This window comes from Marmota flaviventris, chromosome 10, assembly GCF_047511675.1.
Source record: "Marmota flaviventris isolate mMarFla1 chromosome 10, mMarFla1.hap1, whole genome shotgun sequence".
In the NCBI taxonomy this organism is placed as follows: domain Eukaryota; kingdom Metazoa; phylum Chordata; class Mammalia; order Rodentia; family Sciuridae; genus Marmota; species Marmota flaviventris.
This window is the reverse complement of record NC_092507.1, coordinates 78,435,739-78,454,016: the sequence shown is the minus strand read 5'-3', so window position 1 is coordinate 78,454,016 and position 18,278 is coordinate 78,435,739. Positions and strand designations below refer to the sequence as shown.

General features: G+C 33.6%; 1 protein-coding gene and 1 pseudogene across 5 annotated transcripts in view; one reads left to right on the top strand and one right to left on the bottom strand.

Annotated features, from left to right (window-relative positions):
- The window catches only part of Rpap2 (RNA polymerase II associated protein 2), a 103,705-nt gene that overhangs the window by 74,292 nt on the left and 11,135 nt on the right, over positions 1 to 18,278 (bottom strand). For all 5 annotated transcript variants that reach the window (XM_027935146.2, XM_071618047.1, XM_071618049.1 and 2 more), the window contains exons 7-8: positions 5,613 to 5,648; positions 2,770 to 3,700 (exon numbers count right to left, since the gene is read on the bottom strand). In XM_027935146.2, the coding sequence (XP_027790947.2) occupies positions 2,770 to 3,700; positions 5,613 to 5,648 (967 nt within the window). The remainder of the gene's footprint in view (positions 1 to 2,769; positions 3,701 to 5,612; positions 5,649 to 18,278) is intronic.
- On the top strand, positions 7,151 to 10,449 carry LOC114092547 (small nuclear ribonucleoprotein G pseudogene; annotated as a pseudogene).

Below are 18,278 nucleotides of genomic sequence, written 5' to 3'. Positions count from 1 at the left end.
TCATCAAAGCTGTAATGAGTAAAAGCCAGAAACTACACGTTTGCTGGAAGAAATGATAGAGTGAAATTGTAAATGATTTTAAAGGCTTTTCAGGGATTGATGAAGAAGTTAGGAAAAGCATTCATGTGGTAAAGACAAGTTGGTGGAGAAGGATTTGTCAATGTGTTTGGTGAAAAAGTGGAAACAGTGAAGACTACGAAGAAGTATTAACAAATGAGGAAGAACTTGTTGAATCATCTACAAGAGGAAGAGGACGATGATGAAATGGAAGCAGAATCAGCAATATGGCCATTAGTGAAATTTGCTCAAGTGTTTCAAATTGCACAAACATTAAAGGACAAAATTAGGGATTATGATCCTTGGATGGATCACAGCATTAAAGTCACCTTTCTAAAGGACTGCAACCTCTGCAGTCACACTTTGACATAATTATGACTTGATGATCCATGATTACCCAAAACAGATGATTCTTTTGACATATTGTCAGAAGGTCAAATGTGTCTAGCACTAGCTCACTTCATCTCATCACATGGGCACTGTTATCATCTCTCATCATTACAAGAAAGGTGAGTACAGTACAAGATACTTTGAGAGAGACTACATTCAAATGACTTTTATTACAACTTTATAACTTTTATAATATAAAATAGTGTTTATGTTGTTTGTAACTTTTTATTATAACTTTTATATTATTATAATTCTTTTATTTTATTGTTAGTTATTGTTGTTAATCTCTTCATGTGACAATTAGACTTTTTTGTTTGTTTTTGTGGTGGTAGGGATTGAATCCAATGCCTTGTACATGCTAGGCAAGACCTCTACCACGGAGCCACATTCCCCCAATTAGACATTCTCATAAGTATGTATGTTTAGGAAAAAACATAGTGAATATAATATTTGGTTTCTGGCAACCACTGAAGGATGGGGGCGGGACTGAACACTGGATTTATATAACAGAGTACTACACAGCAATGAAAGAATGATCTACAGCTATGTGCAACAACATAAGTTGAATCACAATCATAATATTTTATAAAGTAAATGGGATACCAAGGAATACACATACTGTTCAAAAACTGGCAAAACTAATCTATGCTATAATAGCAACTACTAATTTTATAAAGAGGTAAGATTTGGAGCAGACATAAATGGGGTATCTAGTTTACTTATAATGAATTTGGTCTGTGTAGTGACTTCATGCATGTGTTCACATGTGAATAAATATTCTATAAGCTGTACATTTACTGTTTGCATTATAGGTCAATGAAAGTTTAAAAATGTTATACCTTTCAGGTATCAGGTTTTTCTTTTTAAGGCTTACAAGCACAAAAATGATAAAACAAGTGATATACAACTTAAGAAAGACTAATACTTCTCTCAGTTTAATAAAAGTTTTTGATGCTGTCCAATAATACAGTTGATGCGCTTTCAAGTATGGTGCTAGACTAGGAGAAGCATTTACAGAAAGAAATTTCTAAATTTTTACTATATTCCCATTTCTGCTCTCTTCCAAATATCCAAAAGTATTTTCAAAAAATATTTATTTTTTAGTTGTAGCTGGACACAACACCTTTATTTCATTTGTTTATTTTTGTATGTGGTGCTGAGGATCAAACCCAGGGTCTCGCACATGTGAGGCGAGCGCTCTACCGCTGAGCCACAACCGCAGCCCCTCCAAAAGTATTTTTAAACTTAGAGCTATATTTGCTCAGAAATCTTTAGTAACAAAGTTTGTGGTAAAAACATTACCCACTCCTCTTCATGCCAAATGACTTCATTTCTTAAACAAGACCTATGAACCAAAAATGGGTAACAGAAATACTAAAAGGTTCTTCCTAAAACTCGACAGATATATTCAATCTCTCTATGTCTATTTACTATGTACCAACTATATGTCACACACTGAGATAAATGTTTTACATACATTCCCTTTAAAACAACTGAGCAAGGGAAGTTATTATTAGTCCTATTTACAGATGAGCAAACAGACTCAAAAAACTAAGTTTTTATAAAACTAGTAAATGACATAACAGATATTCAAATCTAGGTCTTTCTGAATGTACTCTTCCCATTTTCCATATCCATTATTTTCCAAGAAGTCCCTTTATTATATTATTTTCATCTATAATATTTTAAATGGTGTGCTTGCCAAATATTTTATTATTCAACAACTAAGTTTATGCTACTGCATACAGTCTCAATGTAAATAAAACACACATACCACATGGAGAGATCTCTAACACCACACACTAACAAAGAAAAAAGCTTCTTCAGAGGGTCTACTTAAAAAAAGAAATGGGCTTTTTTGTTGTTATCATTGTGAACTTTGGGCCTCATGCATGCTAGGCATGTCCTTCCACTGAACTAAATCCCCAGTTTGAAGAACCAGGTTTAAAAGAAAACTTTGTTTCATCTTTCTAGGCTCATTTTACATTATAGAGAAATATTACACAATTTATGAAAATTTATTAGGAGGAAACCAACTTATTTGTAAAATTGTAATGCCAATAGTAGAGAATGCATTTTAAAACAGAAGACAGATGCACTAAAGAAACTTTTAGTGGGCTGGGGATATAGTTCAATGGTTAAAACATTTGTTTAACATATGTAAGGCCCTGGGTTAAAAAAACACCTCAAAATAATATTTATTGAAAATTTAACAAGAACTCTTTAATATTCTTCTTCCTGCTAAGATTCATTATGATGACTTTTCCAAATGTTAGCAGCCTGGAAAAACTCATTATTTTGACCCTTATCATTAAGACATACCTCTTCCAAGTCTTGTGATTTGGTGGTTTCTTCATTCAAAACATATCGTCCTCTATAAAATTCCCTGATCCTTAGATTTAATGTTTCAGTTTCTTTTTTCAAGTTCTCATAACTTGGCAGTGGTTTAATGGCTGCATTTGAGCCCCTGAAAGGTAAAGATTCATCCAGGCTATTCTGAGATTCCACCAAAACAGGGGAATGGCTATCTGGGTGAGAGTTTATGTCATCTTCATCAAGTTCTTCATTAACCAGAGAGGCTGGAGAGGGTTTCAGACACACAGAAGCATAATTCTGGCCATACAAAAACTTCAAAGTTTCTTCTGTCTTCCATTCAATCAAAGTCTGTTTTAGAATTTTAAGTAAGTTTGTCTTTGCAACTTCAGGACACATCTGCATGGAACTAGAGGCTGACTTAGAAATTTGGTTTGATTTGGCAAATTTGGTCTTAAAATGCTCAGCACTTTTCTTACTTATGCCAACAAAAGTTATTTCTGACATGTATTTATTTTCAAAATTTCCTGAAGCTTTTAATCTTTCATGCAAAGGACTACATGAAGAAATCTGAGTATTTACTTTCTGTAAAGGAAGTTCACAATCAGCAGCTTTCTCCTGACAATCCAATATGCAACTGCCTAACTGCTCAGTGACATCTACTACTGTCTGTTCTTTGTCTCTGTGTTTGGAGTTAGCTTTTTCACCAACTTGCTTTTTCATTTTGCTTTTTTGGTGTAACTGTGGCCTTGTACCCATTGCATTTGGTTTGTTTCCTGGTAGAATGGAGGAAACAAAGTCTTGCTCATTATCACTGGTATAATCACTACAAGTGCTAGAAGAACTAGATTCATATTGCTCTTCAAAATGACCAGGATTATCAATATCTGATGTTTTAATGGCTTTACTGCATAACTGTACTTCCTCTCCTGAATGGCCACTGTAAAAGGAAAGATAAACAAAATAATTATAACAGGAAAGTCCCATGATACTTTTACTTTGTAACTTTCAAGGTAGCAACTTTTATTCCTCAGGCATAACCTTACAGACACTAATATATTTATTTTAGAGAAAGCCACATTTCTTTGTATCAGTAAGTATTTGATAACAGCTCTCCTTCTACCTTTCTTCCTTTTGGCTGTTCCTCTTAATTTTGAGTTGTTAGAGGAGTCCAGGAAAATGAAAAAAAAATTTTTAGTAAATCCATTCTACTGAATTATTTTGATTTTTACTTGATGATTTTGTAACTTTTAAAAAATAAGTTTTTCTCCTGAAAATTTCATTATTGGGTTCTCAAAAAATATAATTACAGGAACTCGGTTAACTCTGATAAAAAAAAGATGAGTAAATGTTTTCCAATGTGGTTATCATACAGAAAATTCCATAAATAAACAAAAGAAAATCATAGCGGACCATAAATCTGAAAAATCAACAATTTCAATATAAGATAAAATTTGAAAATCAAGAGTTACAATGGAATGCTCACAATAAAAGATAATGGTTTTCCTTATTACTGCTTTCCAATTTTCAGATTAGAGTTGAATAAGATAAAGAAATATGGGAAATGTAAAGGCAAAGAGTAGTTTTGCTAATTCAACTTGAGACAAACAAGGATAGGTAAACAGTTGTTCTCAAGCACATACCTATTAGAACTTTTAACACATTCAGATGAGGAAGTTTTTGGGTTAAGAAACACACCTGGGGGCCTGGGGTTGTAACTCAGTGGTAGAGTGCTTGCTTAGCATGTGTGAGGCACTGTGTTCAATTCTTAGCACTGCATATAAATAAATTAAATAAAGGTCCGTCGATAATTATTAAAAAAAAAACAAACTTGAAACACACCTCGGAGATGTGTAAAAGAAAAAAAAAGCAAAAAGCAAGATTATGGATAGGGGAAAAAAATGGCAATTTTTTTCAATATTAGATGTAATGTTTAGGGCTGGGGATGTGGCTCAAGCGGTAACGTGCTCGCCTGGCATGTGCGGGGCGCTGGGTTCGATCCTCAGCACCACATAAAATAAAATAAAGATGTTGTGTCTACCAAAAACTGAAAAATAAATATTAAAAAATTCTCTCTCTCTCTCTTAAAACAAATAGATGTAATGTTTAGTTAAAATTTAATCTATATAACAAGGGGACCATCTCTTAGATAAGAAAAAAGTATAAGTTTCAAAAAACAGAACAAGTTAAAAATCAACTTTCATATTATTTCATACTTTTTTGTAGAATTTTAAGGCAATTAAATTTTTTTTCTATACTAATTTGAAGTTATAAAGACATTCATCAATAAGTATCTTGTGCTCAACACTGTGTAGCTAAAGGTTGTGGTTATTAACTAGGAATATTTATGCTGAGAGTTATAGGATATGTTTTCAGAGATGTCCATGGTTGGTCAAGCAATCCTATGAGGAGGGTTTAAGGGGAGAAAAAAAATCACAGCCTAGAAGTTATATTAGTGCTTTCAAATAACTAAATAACTGATAATTAATGTCTTGATCCTATAAGATCATAAAATTCTTTCAACAAATGTAATTGGTACAATCTAGCTGACAAAGAAACCCAGTATCTGAGATGGAGGGTGTGTTTGTGTCATATTTCAACAGGTTCAATTAGACCTCCTCAGTAGGAACAGCTGTACAATAAATCAGAGATCAAACACATCATACACATCATCTTACCATCACTATATAAAAAAGCTGAACATGTCAAATATTTCTTTGTGTGAGCTAAAATAGGACACTTAAAATGTATCAGCACAGGAAGTCCAAGCACTCATATCACCTGGTTCACTCCTAATGTTTCTATTAACATGAACACTATAGAGAATGTAAGTGATACTGATTCAACCATACCTTTGTCCTTCCTTCAGCAGCTGAAAATCGGTATGCCTATGACAAAAACAGAAAATTGAAGGCATTATTATAGAGTTTATTTTCAAGAGTTTATTATAAGTGCACTAGGTAAAAAACATTTTCAAGAGTTTATTATAAGTGCACTAGGTAAAAAATACAATAAGAAGAGTTCATTTAAAGATTCTAAGAAAAAAAAGGACAAAGTACTATGAAACTCTTCAACAAGAAATCTGAGTTAGTCTCTTATCCAAAATTTGTTTATTTTCAGTACTAAGTTCAAATTTCCTTGACTAACCTGGACAAAAGCAAATCTCTTAATTCCAGAGTTATCATTGTCTGTACAATTAACACATCATATACTCCTTTATGGCCTACTACCAGAACTATTACCTATGTTTTACTTTTCATGTTTAATTCTGATTTCTTAACTAGGCTACAAGTTCCTTGAGGGCAGAGACTATGTTTATAATTCTCCTATATATCCCTTCTATAGTCATTAAAACCAGTGCCTCAATTTCTGAGAAAGCAGTTACACTGTACTACGGATATGAACTATATACATATCCGTAGTATATAGTATATAAATCATATAGTGATTTAACTTTCAGGAAAAGAAAAAAAGGACTATGCAACACGAGAAATCATATTTGGCTATCACAGTTATTAAAAAGGGAGAAAGAAAGCTCTTAATAGGCCAAATATAAAGGAACCAACACAGCAAACAAATTCATGCATGAGGAAAGGAAACATCCATAAAATACTTATTAAGTGACTCAGAAAACACTGCCTCTTTTCCCATATATTTTTTAAAATATATAAATATATATTTTTCAGTTTTAAAATTTTTTTTTAGAGAGAGAGAGAGAGAGAGAGAGAGAGAGATTCTTAATATTTATTATTTTTAGTTTTCGGTGGACACAACATTTTTATTTTATGTGGTGCTGAGGATCGAACCCAGCGCCCCACACCTGCCAGGCGAGCGCGTTACCGCTTGAGCCACATCCCCAGCCCCAAGTTTTTAAATTTTTATGTGGTGCTGAGGATTGAACCCAGTGCCTCACACATGCTAAGTGAGAGCTCTACCACTGAGCCACAACCCCAGCCCCCTCCATATTTTTTTATTGGTGCTTCATAGTTATACATAACGCTAGGATTTGTTGTTACGTACTCGCACATGCTCACAAAACGATTTGGCTAATATTGTTCCCCAGAATTTCCTCTTTCTCTTTCATCTTCACTCATTCTGGTCCCTTTCCTCTCTTCCACTGATCTCCCTTCGATTTTCAGGAGACCTGACCCTGCACCTTTTCCCTTTTCTTCTCTAGTTTCTACAAATGAGAGAAAACATACAACTCTTGACCTTTTGAGTTTGGCTTATTTTGCTTAACATAATGGTTTTGAGTTCTATCCATTTCCTGCAAATGACATAATTTTATTTCTTTATGGCTGAATAAAACTCCATTGTATACATATGCCATGTTTTCTTTATTCATTCTCTAATGGACATTTTGGCTATTGTGAATTGTTCTGCTATAAACATGGGTATGCATGTATCACTATAATATGCTGGCTTTAAGTCTTTAGGATAAAATACCAAGAAATGGTCATATGGGTCATATGTTGTTCCATTCCTAGTCTTTTGAAGAGCCTCCATACTGATTTCCATATTTATTTACAATCCCATCAATAGTGTAAAAGTGTTCTTTCCCACATCCTCTCCAGCATTTATTCTTATTTGTATTATTTTTTAAAAACACTTTTAAAAATACCTTTAATTTTTTTAAATTTTATTTTTATGTGGTCCAGAGGATCAAACCCAGTGCCTCACACATGCTAGGCAAACACTCTACCACTGGACTACAACCAAAGGCCCCTCATTTGTATTCTTGATGACTGCCATTCTAACATAAAATCTCAATATAGTTTTGATTTGCATTTTCATAACTGCTAATGATGTTGAACATTTTTTCATATATTTGTTGGCCATTTGCATTTGTTCTGAGAAGTGTCTGTTTAGTTCATTTGCCTATTTATTAACTGGGTTATTTGGTTGTTTTTTTGTTTTGTTTTTGGTGTTAGGTTTTTTTGAGTTCTTTATATATTCTAGATATTAATCCTCTCTCAGAAGAGTAGCTAGCAAAGATTTTCTCCCATTCTGTAGGTTCTCTCTTCACATACTTAATTGCTTCTTTTGCTGTGAAGAAGCTTTTTATGCTTTTGAAGAAGCTTTTGATGCTGTTCCATTTATTAATTCTTGGCATTATTTCCTAGGCTTTAGGGGTCCTATTAAGAAAGTCATTGCCTATGCCTATATGTTAGAGTGTTCACTCTATGCTTTCTTGTAGGATATAAAGCCAGCGCCTTATGCATGTTAAACAAGCTTTCTACCACTGATCAGCATCTCCATCTCCTCAAAGTACTGTCTAAAGACTGCAAAACAGGTTAAAAAAAGAAACATCAGGGGTTTAGGGACACACTACAGAGAAGCTAAGAACCTTAGCATAAATCTCACTGAAAGGCTTAAAACAGAGGTGCATTAAAGATAGTGATATTACAAAATTTTCAATTAGAAAATCAAGTTAAATAAATAGATGGAATCAGAACTTCTTTTGGGGGGAAGGCAGAGGTGTAACCAGGGATTGAACTCAACCACTGAACCACATCCCCATCCCTATTTTGTATTTTATTTAGAGACAGGGTCTCACTGAGTGCTTAGCATTTCACTTTTTTCTTTTTAATATTTATTTTTTATTTTAAATTTTTTTAAAAGAGAGAGAGAGAGAGCGCAAGAGAGAGAGAGAGAGAGTTTTTTTAATATTTATTTTTTAGTTTTCGGCAGACACAACATCTTTGTTTGTATGTGGTGCTGAGGATCCAACCCGGGCCGCACCCATGCCAGGCAAGCGCACTACCGCTTGAGCCACATCCCCAGCCCAATATTTATTTTTTAGGTTTAAGTGGACACAATATCTTTTATTTTACATTTATGTGGTGCTGAGGATCGAACCCAGTGCCTCATGCATGCTAGGCAAGTGCTCTACCACTGAACCACAATCCCAGCCCCAGTATCTCACTTTTGCTGAGGCTGGCTTTGATTTTGCCATCCTCCTGCCTCAGCCTCCCAAGATGCTGGGATTACAGGCACAGAACTCATTTGAATTAGGACATTTCGAGGTGGCCAGTCAGAAATATCAGAGTTGCAATATTTTTCTTCACAGTACCAACAATGTTAACTATCACAAAGATAATTCACTCATCTTTTGTTCATTCCCAAAAATAGGCATTGCAGAGAATGGGCTCTCTTTGTCAATCTTCTCATTAGTTGTGAGAAGTACTGCAAATTAAGGGATTCTTCCCACTACATATATCAGGAGGCATACAGGATGAAGCCATTCCTGCTCTGGAGATTTTTTTTTTTTTTTTTTTTGCAGTTCAGGAATTCCTCAGACTACAATTAAAATTAAAACCAATGGGTACTGAGTTGCCTGAAAGTGATCGAGTTTTTCTTTTTCCTTTGCTCCTTAGCCAATAAAATTGGCAGATCTTTCCCCAAATATCCCATTTACCCTGTTAACTGCTTTCTACTCACAGAAGTGCCTTAGACTTTGAGGCAACTCAAAGAAAAAAAAAAAAAATGACACTGCTTGGATGGTGGCTAGCCTTGACTACTACCGGGACTATTTATAACTTTCACTAAGGGTTTTTGGAGCCTAAATATTGTGCTAATATTCACAACAGAGTGCTTTATTGCCTGTTGACTACTTCTTCCCATTTCTATCCCCCGTTCTCTTACTCTTTTTATCCCACATTATTATAGCCATTCTCACTGAAATTATTAAGGTTCAGCATCACCAAGCTATCTAGCAAGCACTTAGTCCTATACTGGAGTCTGAGTACCACTGTAGGTAAGAAAATATGTGTAAAAGCCAGGTACAGTGGTGCATGCATATAATCCCAGGGGCTTGAGAGGCTGAGGCAGAAAGATTTCAAGTTCAAAGCTGTCCTTATCAAGACCCTGCCTCAAAATAAAAAAATTAAAAAAGGGCTGTGGATGTGACTCAGTGGTTAAGTGCCCCTGGGTTCAATTCCTGGTATGGAAAAGGAAAGAAAAAAGAAAACATACAGTAATATTCAACTGGTTTCTCAAACTTCATAGCTAACTTACAAATAGAGAATTTTTTGAGATGGGGAACTCATTACATTACCCAGGCTGGCTTCAAACTTCTGACCCTCCTGCCTCAGTCTCCCAAATTGCTGAGATTACAGACACAAGTTACCATGCCCAGCACAGAGTATTCACCATTCAAAAAATTCCTTTCAAAATCAAATTCTGAACTATAAGTATGGACTATGTTGGGTATGCTAATAGAAATAGGTTCCTATTCCTAAGGATCTTATGATTTAGTAGGAGAAAATTGCATGTTCTAAGAGCTTTACAAATATTAATCTTCATAATAAAGAGGCAGCTAGTACTATCGTCCTCATGTAAGAGACAAAGAAACTAAGTATAAGAAAGAGTAAGTCATTTGTCCCAAATTACACAACTATTAAATGATGATGCCAGGAATCAAACTCAGACAGTAAGACTCATAATAATTACACTGTGGACAATAAGTAAAGTTTAGCCTTTCAAGCTGAAAAATTAATAGAAAAGAATTTATCATTTAAATAAAACAGTGGCAGACATGTCCAAGGAATACTGTGGATATTTGATTCCTTAAGTTTTGTGATAGATAAATGTGTGAATATGGCAACTTGTAGGTAAGATAACAATATTGGAATGGTGGTAATTCAAGGAAATAGTATCAACTTACAAGAAGTTTTGGATGGAGTATAAATAATGGCTGTTCAGAGCAATCTATGTCCCTTCCCTAAAGGGCCTGTTTTTCTGTGTTAAAAACTGGATCATGTGTATTTTCATTTTAAACTTTTTGTTAAAATAAACCTTTGTAACAATCAAGAAAAATAACACTTTGATTATATAATTCAAGAGTATGAGAGATATATAAATTACTATAGGAAATTAGAGATGAAGGAAACACTTCCTGTTGAGCCAATCCAGAAAGTTTTGTAGAGGAATCATATAAACTGGGCTTATAAAAATAGATACAGGGGCTGGACTTGTAGCTCAGCAGTAGGGTGCTTGCCTAACACATGTGATGCCCTGGGTTTGATTCTCAGCATGGCATATAAATAAGTAAATAAAATAAAGGTCCATTGACAACTTAAAAAAAAAAAAAGATACAGATAATCCTACAGCTCTCGCTCAAGGGTATTATCCATATACCATTTTTTTTCTTTTTAAAAACATGTAATTATGCTTATATCTACCCTAGCTCCTAAAAGACAAACAAAACTCAACCCTGTTTTTTAGTCATACAATCCACTAGCCCTTTTCTTTTTTCCATAAAGGAGCTATTTACTTTGGTACATTTATGTATGTATATAACGTGATACTATTAGATTATTTCATGCCAGTAGCTTATTCATTATAAGCTTTCTTTAGAGAAGTTTACACTCATCATTTTCAATTCCATTTCTCGTGTCTAGTAATCAACCCTCTGCCTCCTTAAGTCTGTTCTCATTACTCCCTTGAAATGGTTCTTGCTAAGATTACCAACTGATAATAGGGTTGGATATTTTTCAGTTTCTTTTTTTAAAGTGAGGGGTGGGGTGGAAATCAGTATGAAAGGAGATCTTAAAGTAGGAAAAATGGGAATAAATCATAAAGTGAAGTCTTGGAGAAAGAAATGAATCAGTAACAAAGAGGAGGGTACCATTAGCAATGAGGATATAGAGAAATGAGAGTGCATATGAAGACAATAAAGTTGAAAGAGATTCTGTTGGATGCCCTCAATTGTTTTGGTAAAGTAGTGCGTCAAATTAGGTTTATGGAGAGCAGGAAAGATTTGAATGCACCAGATAATCAATAAGAAACGAAGGGGAAAAAAATTTGAGCACACAGTTGTGAATAGGGTCAAAGGAAAGCAGGCTTTGGTGCTGGGAAGATCAAGGTTTAAATCCCAAATCTACATCGTATCAGCCATGAGTACTTGAGTGAATCACTATACTTCTATGAGTCTCAGTTCTGCCATCCACAAAATGTGTAATTTAATTATATTTCCCTAGTGATGCTGTGAGGATATCGTTAAATGAAGTAACTTATCTGAAGTGTTACAGGTCTTAGTTGATAACTTTCCCCAATAACATTTAGCAACCTAAGTACTGAAAAAAAGAACGGCTGCAGCTTGGGAAGTGGACATAGCAGGAGAAAGGAGAACCTGGGATTGTTTGAGAGAACAACGCTATACTTGTTAATTGTAAAGCTTAAGAAAATAAAAATAAAAAGGGCTTGCTAACCTAGAAGAATAGAGCCAGGGGAGACAGGAGGTCAAATTGAGGTTACAAAGCAGACTGATAGCTATAGAGGAGATAAAGGCTGTGGTCAGAGACGGGAAGCTCTTACTTCAAGATCATGAAGGCAGAACAGTTTCAAATAAGAATGAAGTCCAAGTGTGGCTGAATCAAGAAGTAATCAGCATGTAAACATTGCTGTAAATCAGGAATACAATTTAAAATAATTTTATAAGAAATTCCCAGCGACATAACTTTTTTTTTTTGGGGGGGGGAGGGGGGAAACAGGATCTTACTATGTTGATCAGGATGGCATTGAAATCCTAGACTCAAGCAATTCTCTCTCTCAATCTTCCACTTGATATTTTTTCAGAACTAAAATTCAGTCTCAAAAGGCAAGAAAAAATTTAACACAGAGTTATATAGTTAATGCCTATTATACGCTAGGTGTGTTTTTTGTTTGTTTGTCCTTTTTAATTGTGGTAAACAGGCCAAGAGTATAACCCGGTGGTAGAGCATGTACCAGACCCTGGGTTCAATCTGCAGCGTGCATGCACACACAACTTTAGTAAAAATATACATATGTTAAATTTACCATTTAGTATGTATTTGTGTGTGTGTGATTGTATATAGTATTTGTGTGTGTGTGTGTATATATATGTGTGTGTACATATGTATATGTGTGTGTGTCTGTATATATATATTTTTTAGTGGGGGAGAACTGGGGATTGAACTCGGGGGCACTCAACCACATACCCTGCCCTATTTTGTATTTTATTTATAGACAGGGTCTTTCTGAGTTGCTAAGGTTGGCTTTGAACCCGTGATCCTCCCTCAGCCTCCCGACCACTAGGATTACAGGTATATGTCCAGCAGTTTAGTATATTTTAGGTGTACAATTCAGTGTATTTACATGGTTTACAACTATTACCACCATCTATCTCCAGCACTTTTTCATGTTTCCAAACTGTCTCCTAGGTGGCTCAAACGTTATTTTATATAATTGTTACACTACTTACAACTTTTACAGATGAGGAAAAAGAAGATTTGAGAGGTTAACTGACTTCCTTAAGATCACAGAGCTTGGGCTGGGGTTGTGGCTCAGTGGCAGAGCGCTCGCCTAGATTGCATGAAGCACTGGGTTCAATCCTCAGCACCACATAAAAATGAAATAAAGATATTGTATGTCCACTTACAACTAAAAAACAAATACTTAAAAAAAATCACAGAGCTAATTAATATGTCTAAATTCAAACTTAGGCCTGATATCAATCCAAGTTCTTTTCACTGCATGTGAGATGCTGCTAATGTCAGAAAAAAGACCACCCAAACATTTCAGGATACAACCTTTGTTTTTTATCCCTCTCACAGGAACTCATTATACTGACCTTTAAATTTTCTGACCTCAGGTAAAGAGAACTACAATCAACCTTGTCTCTAGATGTTAACTGCTTTATGTGTGACATATTCTCTCATTCCTAATTATAAAATGAAGAATGATACCTGGCATTATAATAAAGTAAATGTGAATTTATTCAGGCATAAGATGAAAGGTTCAATATAAAACTTCAGTTTGTTTTTGCTGAAAAACGTGCTATTTTAAAAAGAACGAAATAAGAAGTTACACTGCTTCATTTTTTATTCTTTCTTGGGTAACATTCAAATTATTTTTGTTTACTAAAATTGCTATTTCTCTTTATGCTAAGTATCTTCTATTCCCTTCTTTACAGTTTATTCTATCCTAGAGTCAGTTCTGAAAGCTAATTTGAAAAACAAAATAAGTAACCATCTTAGTTAAAGAATACATTCAAAATGATCTTCATAAATATTTTCATTAAGTCATAATTTAGATGATTAAACTTTAGCAAAGTAAACCTAAAATGATTTATGCTTTGTGTATGTATGTACTTGTGTGTATGTGTATATACAATTCAAATATATATATATATATATATCATCATACAAACCAAGAGAAGAAACAGGCTATAATTCTCCCCTGTGGTGGGAACTTTTCAGTTGTATTTTAGACACATTAAAATCTGTTCACAAAGCTTTTATTCTGCAAACTGAGCAAAAGAGGTGGCTGTTCAGGAAGAGGTTATAAAAGTTGTTCTGCAGAGGTTTTTGGCTTCCGCACCTCTGAGATTATACTGTTTATTGCCAAGAAATGGTGTGTGAAAATCCCCTACTCTGGGCCACATGATGGCGCCTTTAGCTCTGTCAGCATTAACTATTCACCCCAATTAGATCTTTAAAATTATAATTTGCTTTTCAAAATTTGTCATTTCTTCTTAGATTGTAGATTTTACATCATAATTCCCTCCTTCAAAGACTTGTTAGAGTCTATGTTTAACCTAAGAGGATTTATAAATGCAAGCATATGCCTGTCTAAATGAGCATACTCTCTCAGAGCATCAAAACTATATGTGGTCTGTTTCTGGTCACCAAGTGGGTAAAAAAAATTTCGAACTCACAATGTGGGTCTCATTATACTGCATTATGACCCAAACCATTCTAGGTCAATGTTTTTTCTCTTACGGGGAATCAGGAGACATTCTGTGAGACGCATTGTTGTTCTCTGTGACTTAAGAGGTATACTCCAGGTATGTTTTCATACCTTAAAACTAAGAATTAAAAAGACTCCAAGGCTCCTTTTGACTTCAAAGTCTTGATGAAAAGTGTGGTGCTAAAGTTTATGAATTTGTCTAAACCGTTCTTAAATCATTTATACATCTCTATCCTTCAGATAGTGAATTTACTGTGGTATAAAGTAATACCTTATAAATTTTAAGGGATACTACTAGCTTTTAAATATTGTAAGATATATTAACTTAAATTAACATTCACTATAATGTAAGAAAAATCAAATTGATTTGATTTCCAAATGTAAAACTGAGGAGTCCCTAAAGAGGACAACTTCAAATTGTTCAGGACATACTCAAAAATATCCTTTCCCCTCTATAATTTAAAAACTTTGATCCAATCACTTATCACTCTGTTTTTATAAACTAAAGAGTACATATTACTAAAGCCGGTAACTTTTACATTAAATTTTTAAGTCAGACAGACTTTGTTACAAGATAGTAATAAAGTTTCTCTCATCTTATCCTGATAATTTTAATTTTCTTCACTTTTACAAATAAGACATTTCCTTACCTAGAAACCACTAATTATAGCAGCAGTAACTATAGACACACTGAAAAAAAAAAAAAAAGACATAACTGACTTAAAACTGTAAAGCATTAGAATTAAAAGGAACCAAGAAGCTAAATGCAACTTTCTACTTTTACAAATGAGGAAACTGAGGTCTAGTGATGATAAGTTCCTTTCCTATATTAAACAACTAAAAATATAAGCTAGATATAATACAGCAGGGTTCTTAAAGCTATATATCAGGACCAATCAATTAAATAAGCTGCTATCAGCATTTTACAAAAGTAAAAAAGTAGAAAATAACAGAGGTATTGCATAAATCTTTTTTTCACCTATATGTATATATTAGGCCATGATAAAAATGAATTTATTATAGTGATCTAAAAGTTTGCAATTCATTACAATAAGATATCTAATTCTTTGAATGGATTTAAAATTTTAAAATTGATTATTAAAATTACTACTATAATGCAGTTCTTATAATTATTATGACTCACTGTAAGTCAATAAAATATTTGCATTAAATACTAAGTGCTACCATTTAAGAGATCATTTTTTCTCTTTAAAAAATTGATTCTGAACACTGTACCCCATACCATATGTGAAAAGACTTTAAAATATCTCTTTTCTGTAAAACTTATGTGTGCAATAGCTATACAAGCTTTTAAAAATAACAAATTCTAGAACTCTGATACTTGTTACACATTTAAAAAAAAGAAAACAGTCTCTGAAAAAACAGTGACCTCTAGTGGATTCAAGTGGATTCATTAAATAACACTGGCAGAATTCTTTCCCAGAATTATCCAGAAATTAAGGTAATGTTAATTCATCCAGATAGAAAAATACTGGTATGGTTATAAAACTGGTAAGTGCTATATGTAATTAAGGGCTATAGTTACACTATAAACAATGGGAAAAACGTATAAGATTTCAATTCTTCTAATCAAGTGGAATATAATAAATAGTGTTGGCCTCATTCAGAATCTGTCACTCTTAAGTATACTTAATCTTTCTGAGCTTGTTTAATGGAAGGTTGGATTAAATCTAAGGATCCTTTAGGATCTTTAAATATGGTTCTTATCTTGTATGCTAACCTAGTTTAAGTTTTGCTCAAAAACATTAGATGGCTCCTGAGAGCTTGACTGTACTTGACTGAGGATATATTGCTTCTTACTACTTGCCTAATATTATGATTTCTCCCAATACATAAGTAGTCCCCACTAACTGTGGAGAATTTATTCAAGTGCCCCACTCCCAGATGCATGAAACCATGAATAGTATCAAATCTTATATATACTGTGTTTTTCCCTGTATAGCTACGAAGTGACTAAGAGACCAGTAAGAAGTGTGTATGTATGAACAGTCTGGAAAAGGGATGCTTCATGTTCTAGGCAGAAGGGAACAAACTGGTGTGAGATTTTTATCATGCTAATCAGAATAGTGTGTATTTTAAAACTTATGAATTGTTTATTTCTGGAATTTTCCATGTAATATTTTCAGACTTCAATAGACCATAGGTAACTGAAACAACAGAAAGTGAAACCATGGATAAAAATTAAACTGAAAGAAATTAAAACAGGAAAAACAATGACATGTATATTCCTTAGTTCAAGTGAGCCAATGTTCAATACTCCAAGCCACTCTGATGAGGTTTTTCCCAATTTACAGTTTCTCATTAAGCAATGTCCTAACCTTGCTAATTTAGATTACATGTTCCCATTAAAGTTAGTAAAAACGTGTTTCAATCGTGTGTTTGTTCTGTCCTCTCAATTACTGTTAAAATTCTCAAGTTGGGTTTATCCTTGTATGCGTGGCCTGCCAGGTACAAAGCTCATACTGCACATTTTTAATGTAATTTGATTACTTTATGTTAGGGAAAATAAAAGACCATTTTCATCTTTCTTTTTTAGTGATGTGGGGAAAGGAGAACAAGTTAGGATTTCTAGAGTCACAAATATAAAGTGACCGAGTTTCAAGTTTTGGGAAAAAATAGACCTTTGAACATAGAATGGTAAGATTTTAAGAAAAGGTTAGAGGAAAACCTTTTAAATTAGCTTATACAAGTACCAATAACTATGTTTAAAAAAAATAGACATGGTGGTTTGGTAAATGGCTTTGAAGCAAACATAAGGATAACACAGAGGGTTAAATTTAATAAGAAGAAAAGGACTGTTTGTAAACAAAGGATAATTTAAGAAACATAGATCTTAGTGGGGAATGGAATATATGCTATTGTAGGGCTGAGGTAGTAATGAGCGTCTTTAGTGAAAGACATAATTAAAATGGGAAAAAGAAAGTGAAAAACAAAGTGCTTTTCTAGTTACCCTGGACAATACCACAATGTTTTATCCCCTAAATAAAGCTGAAGGTTGGTGGTGAAATGATGAATAATTTAGTCTTCATTATATACAATTCAATTAAGGTCAAAAAGTGTTATGTTTTACATATTCTAAGTCACAGAGTATTGGATTAGAAGGCAAAGGTGTCTGTCACTAAAGATACTGTTGTAACTATAAATGATGCTGGTTGAATTTAGAGTGGTGTCATGTCAGCTTCATCAGATGAGACTTTAAGGATGAGACATTAAGGATTTTCTCTTTGGGAGGAGGGACAAAACTCTTTAATTAACTGCATCTCATTATATTTAATGTATTTATTAGCATAGATCTTTACTGTCTTATCACAAATTATACTCTCTTTGACTGTTGCAACATTCTTTTCCAAATATAAATTATTTGGAATATTATTTATCTCTTTGAGCCTTTGTTTGGACTTTCTAGATAACATAGTTTAATTACTATGATAATTTTGTTATCTCTGTTACATTATCATGGCATTTCACTCTCAATATTCATTACCTAGTAAAATATTGCAAGTGTCTAAGTATTTATCAAGTGGTAAGACTCTTGCATTGACCATAAACTTCCTTGCAAAAATGACTTTAATAAACTTTCTTTAAATTTATGATACAATATACTAATTTTGACAAAGATTAAATGAGTTTTCAAAAAAATATGAACCTTAGTACATAGTTTCCTAACAACAAAACCTAGTATCTTCTGAAAAAATTTAATATTCTTAATTCAGGATTATTATAGTAACAAGATTCATAGACATTTCTGGCACGGCAGGAAGCCAGTTGAAGTTCTAGTTTTGTGA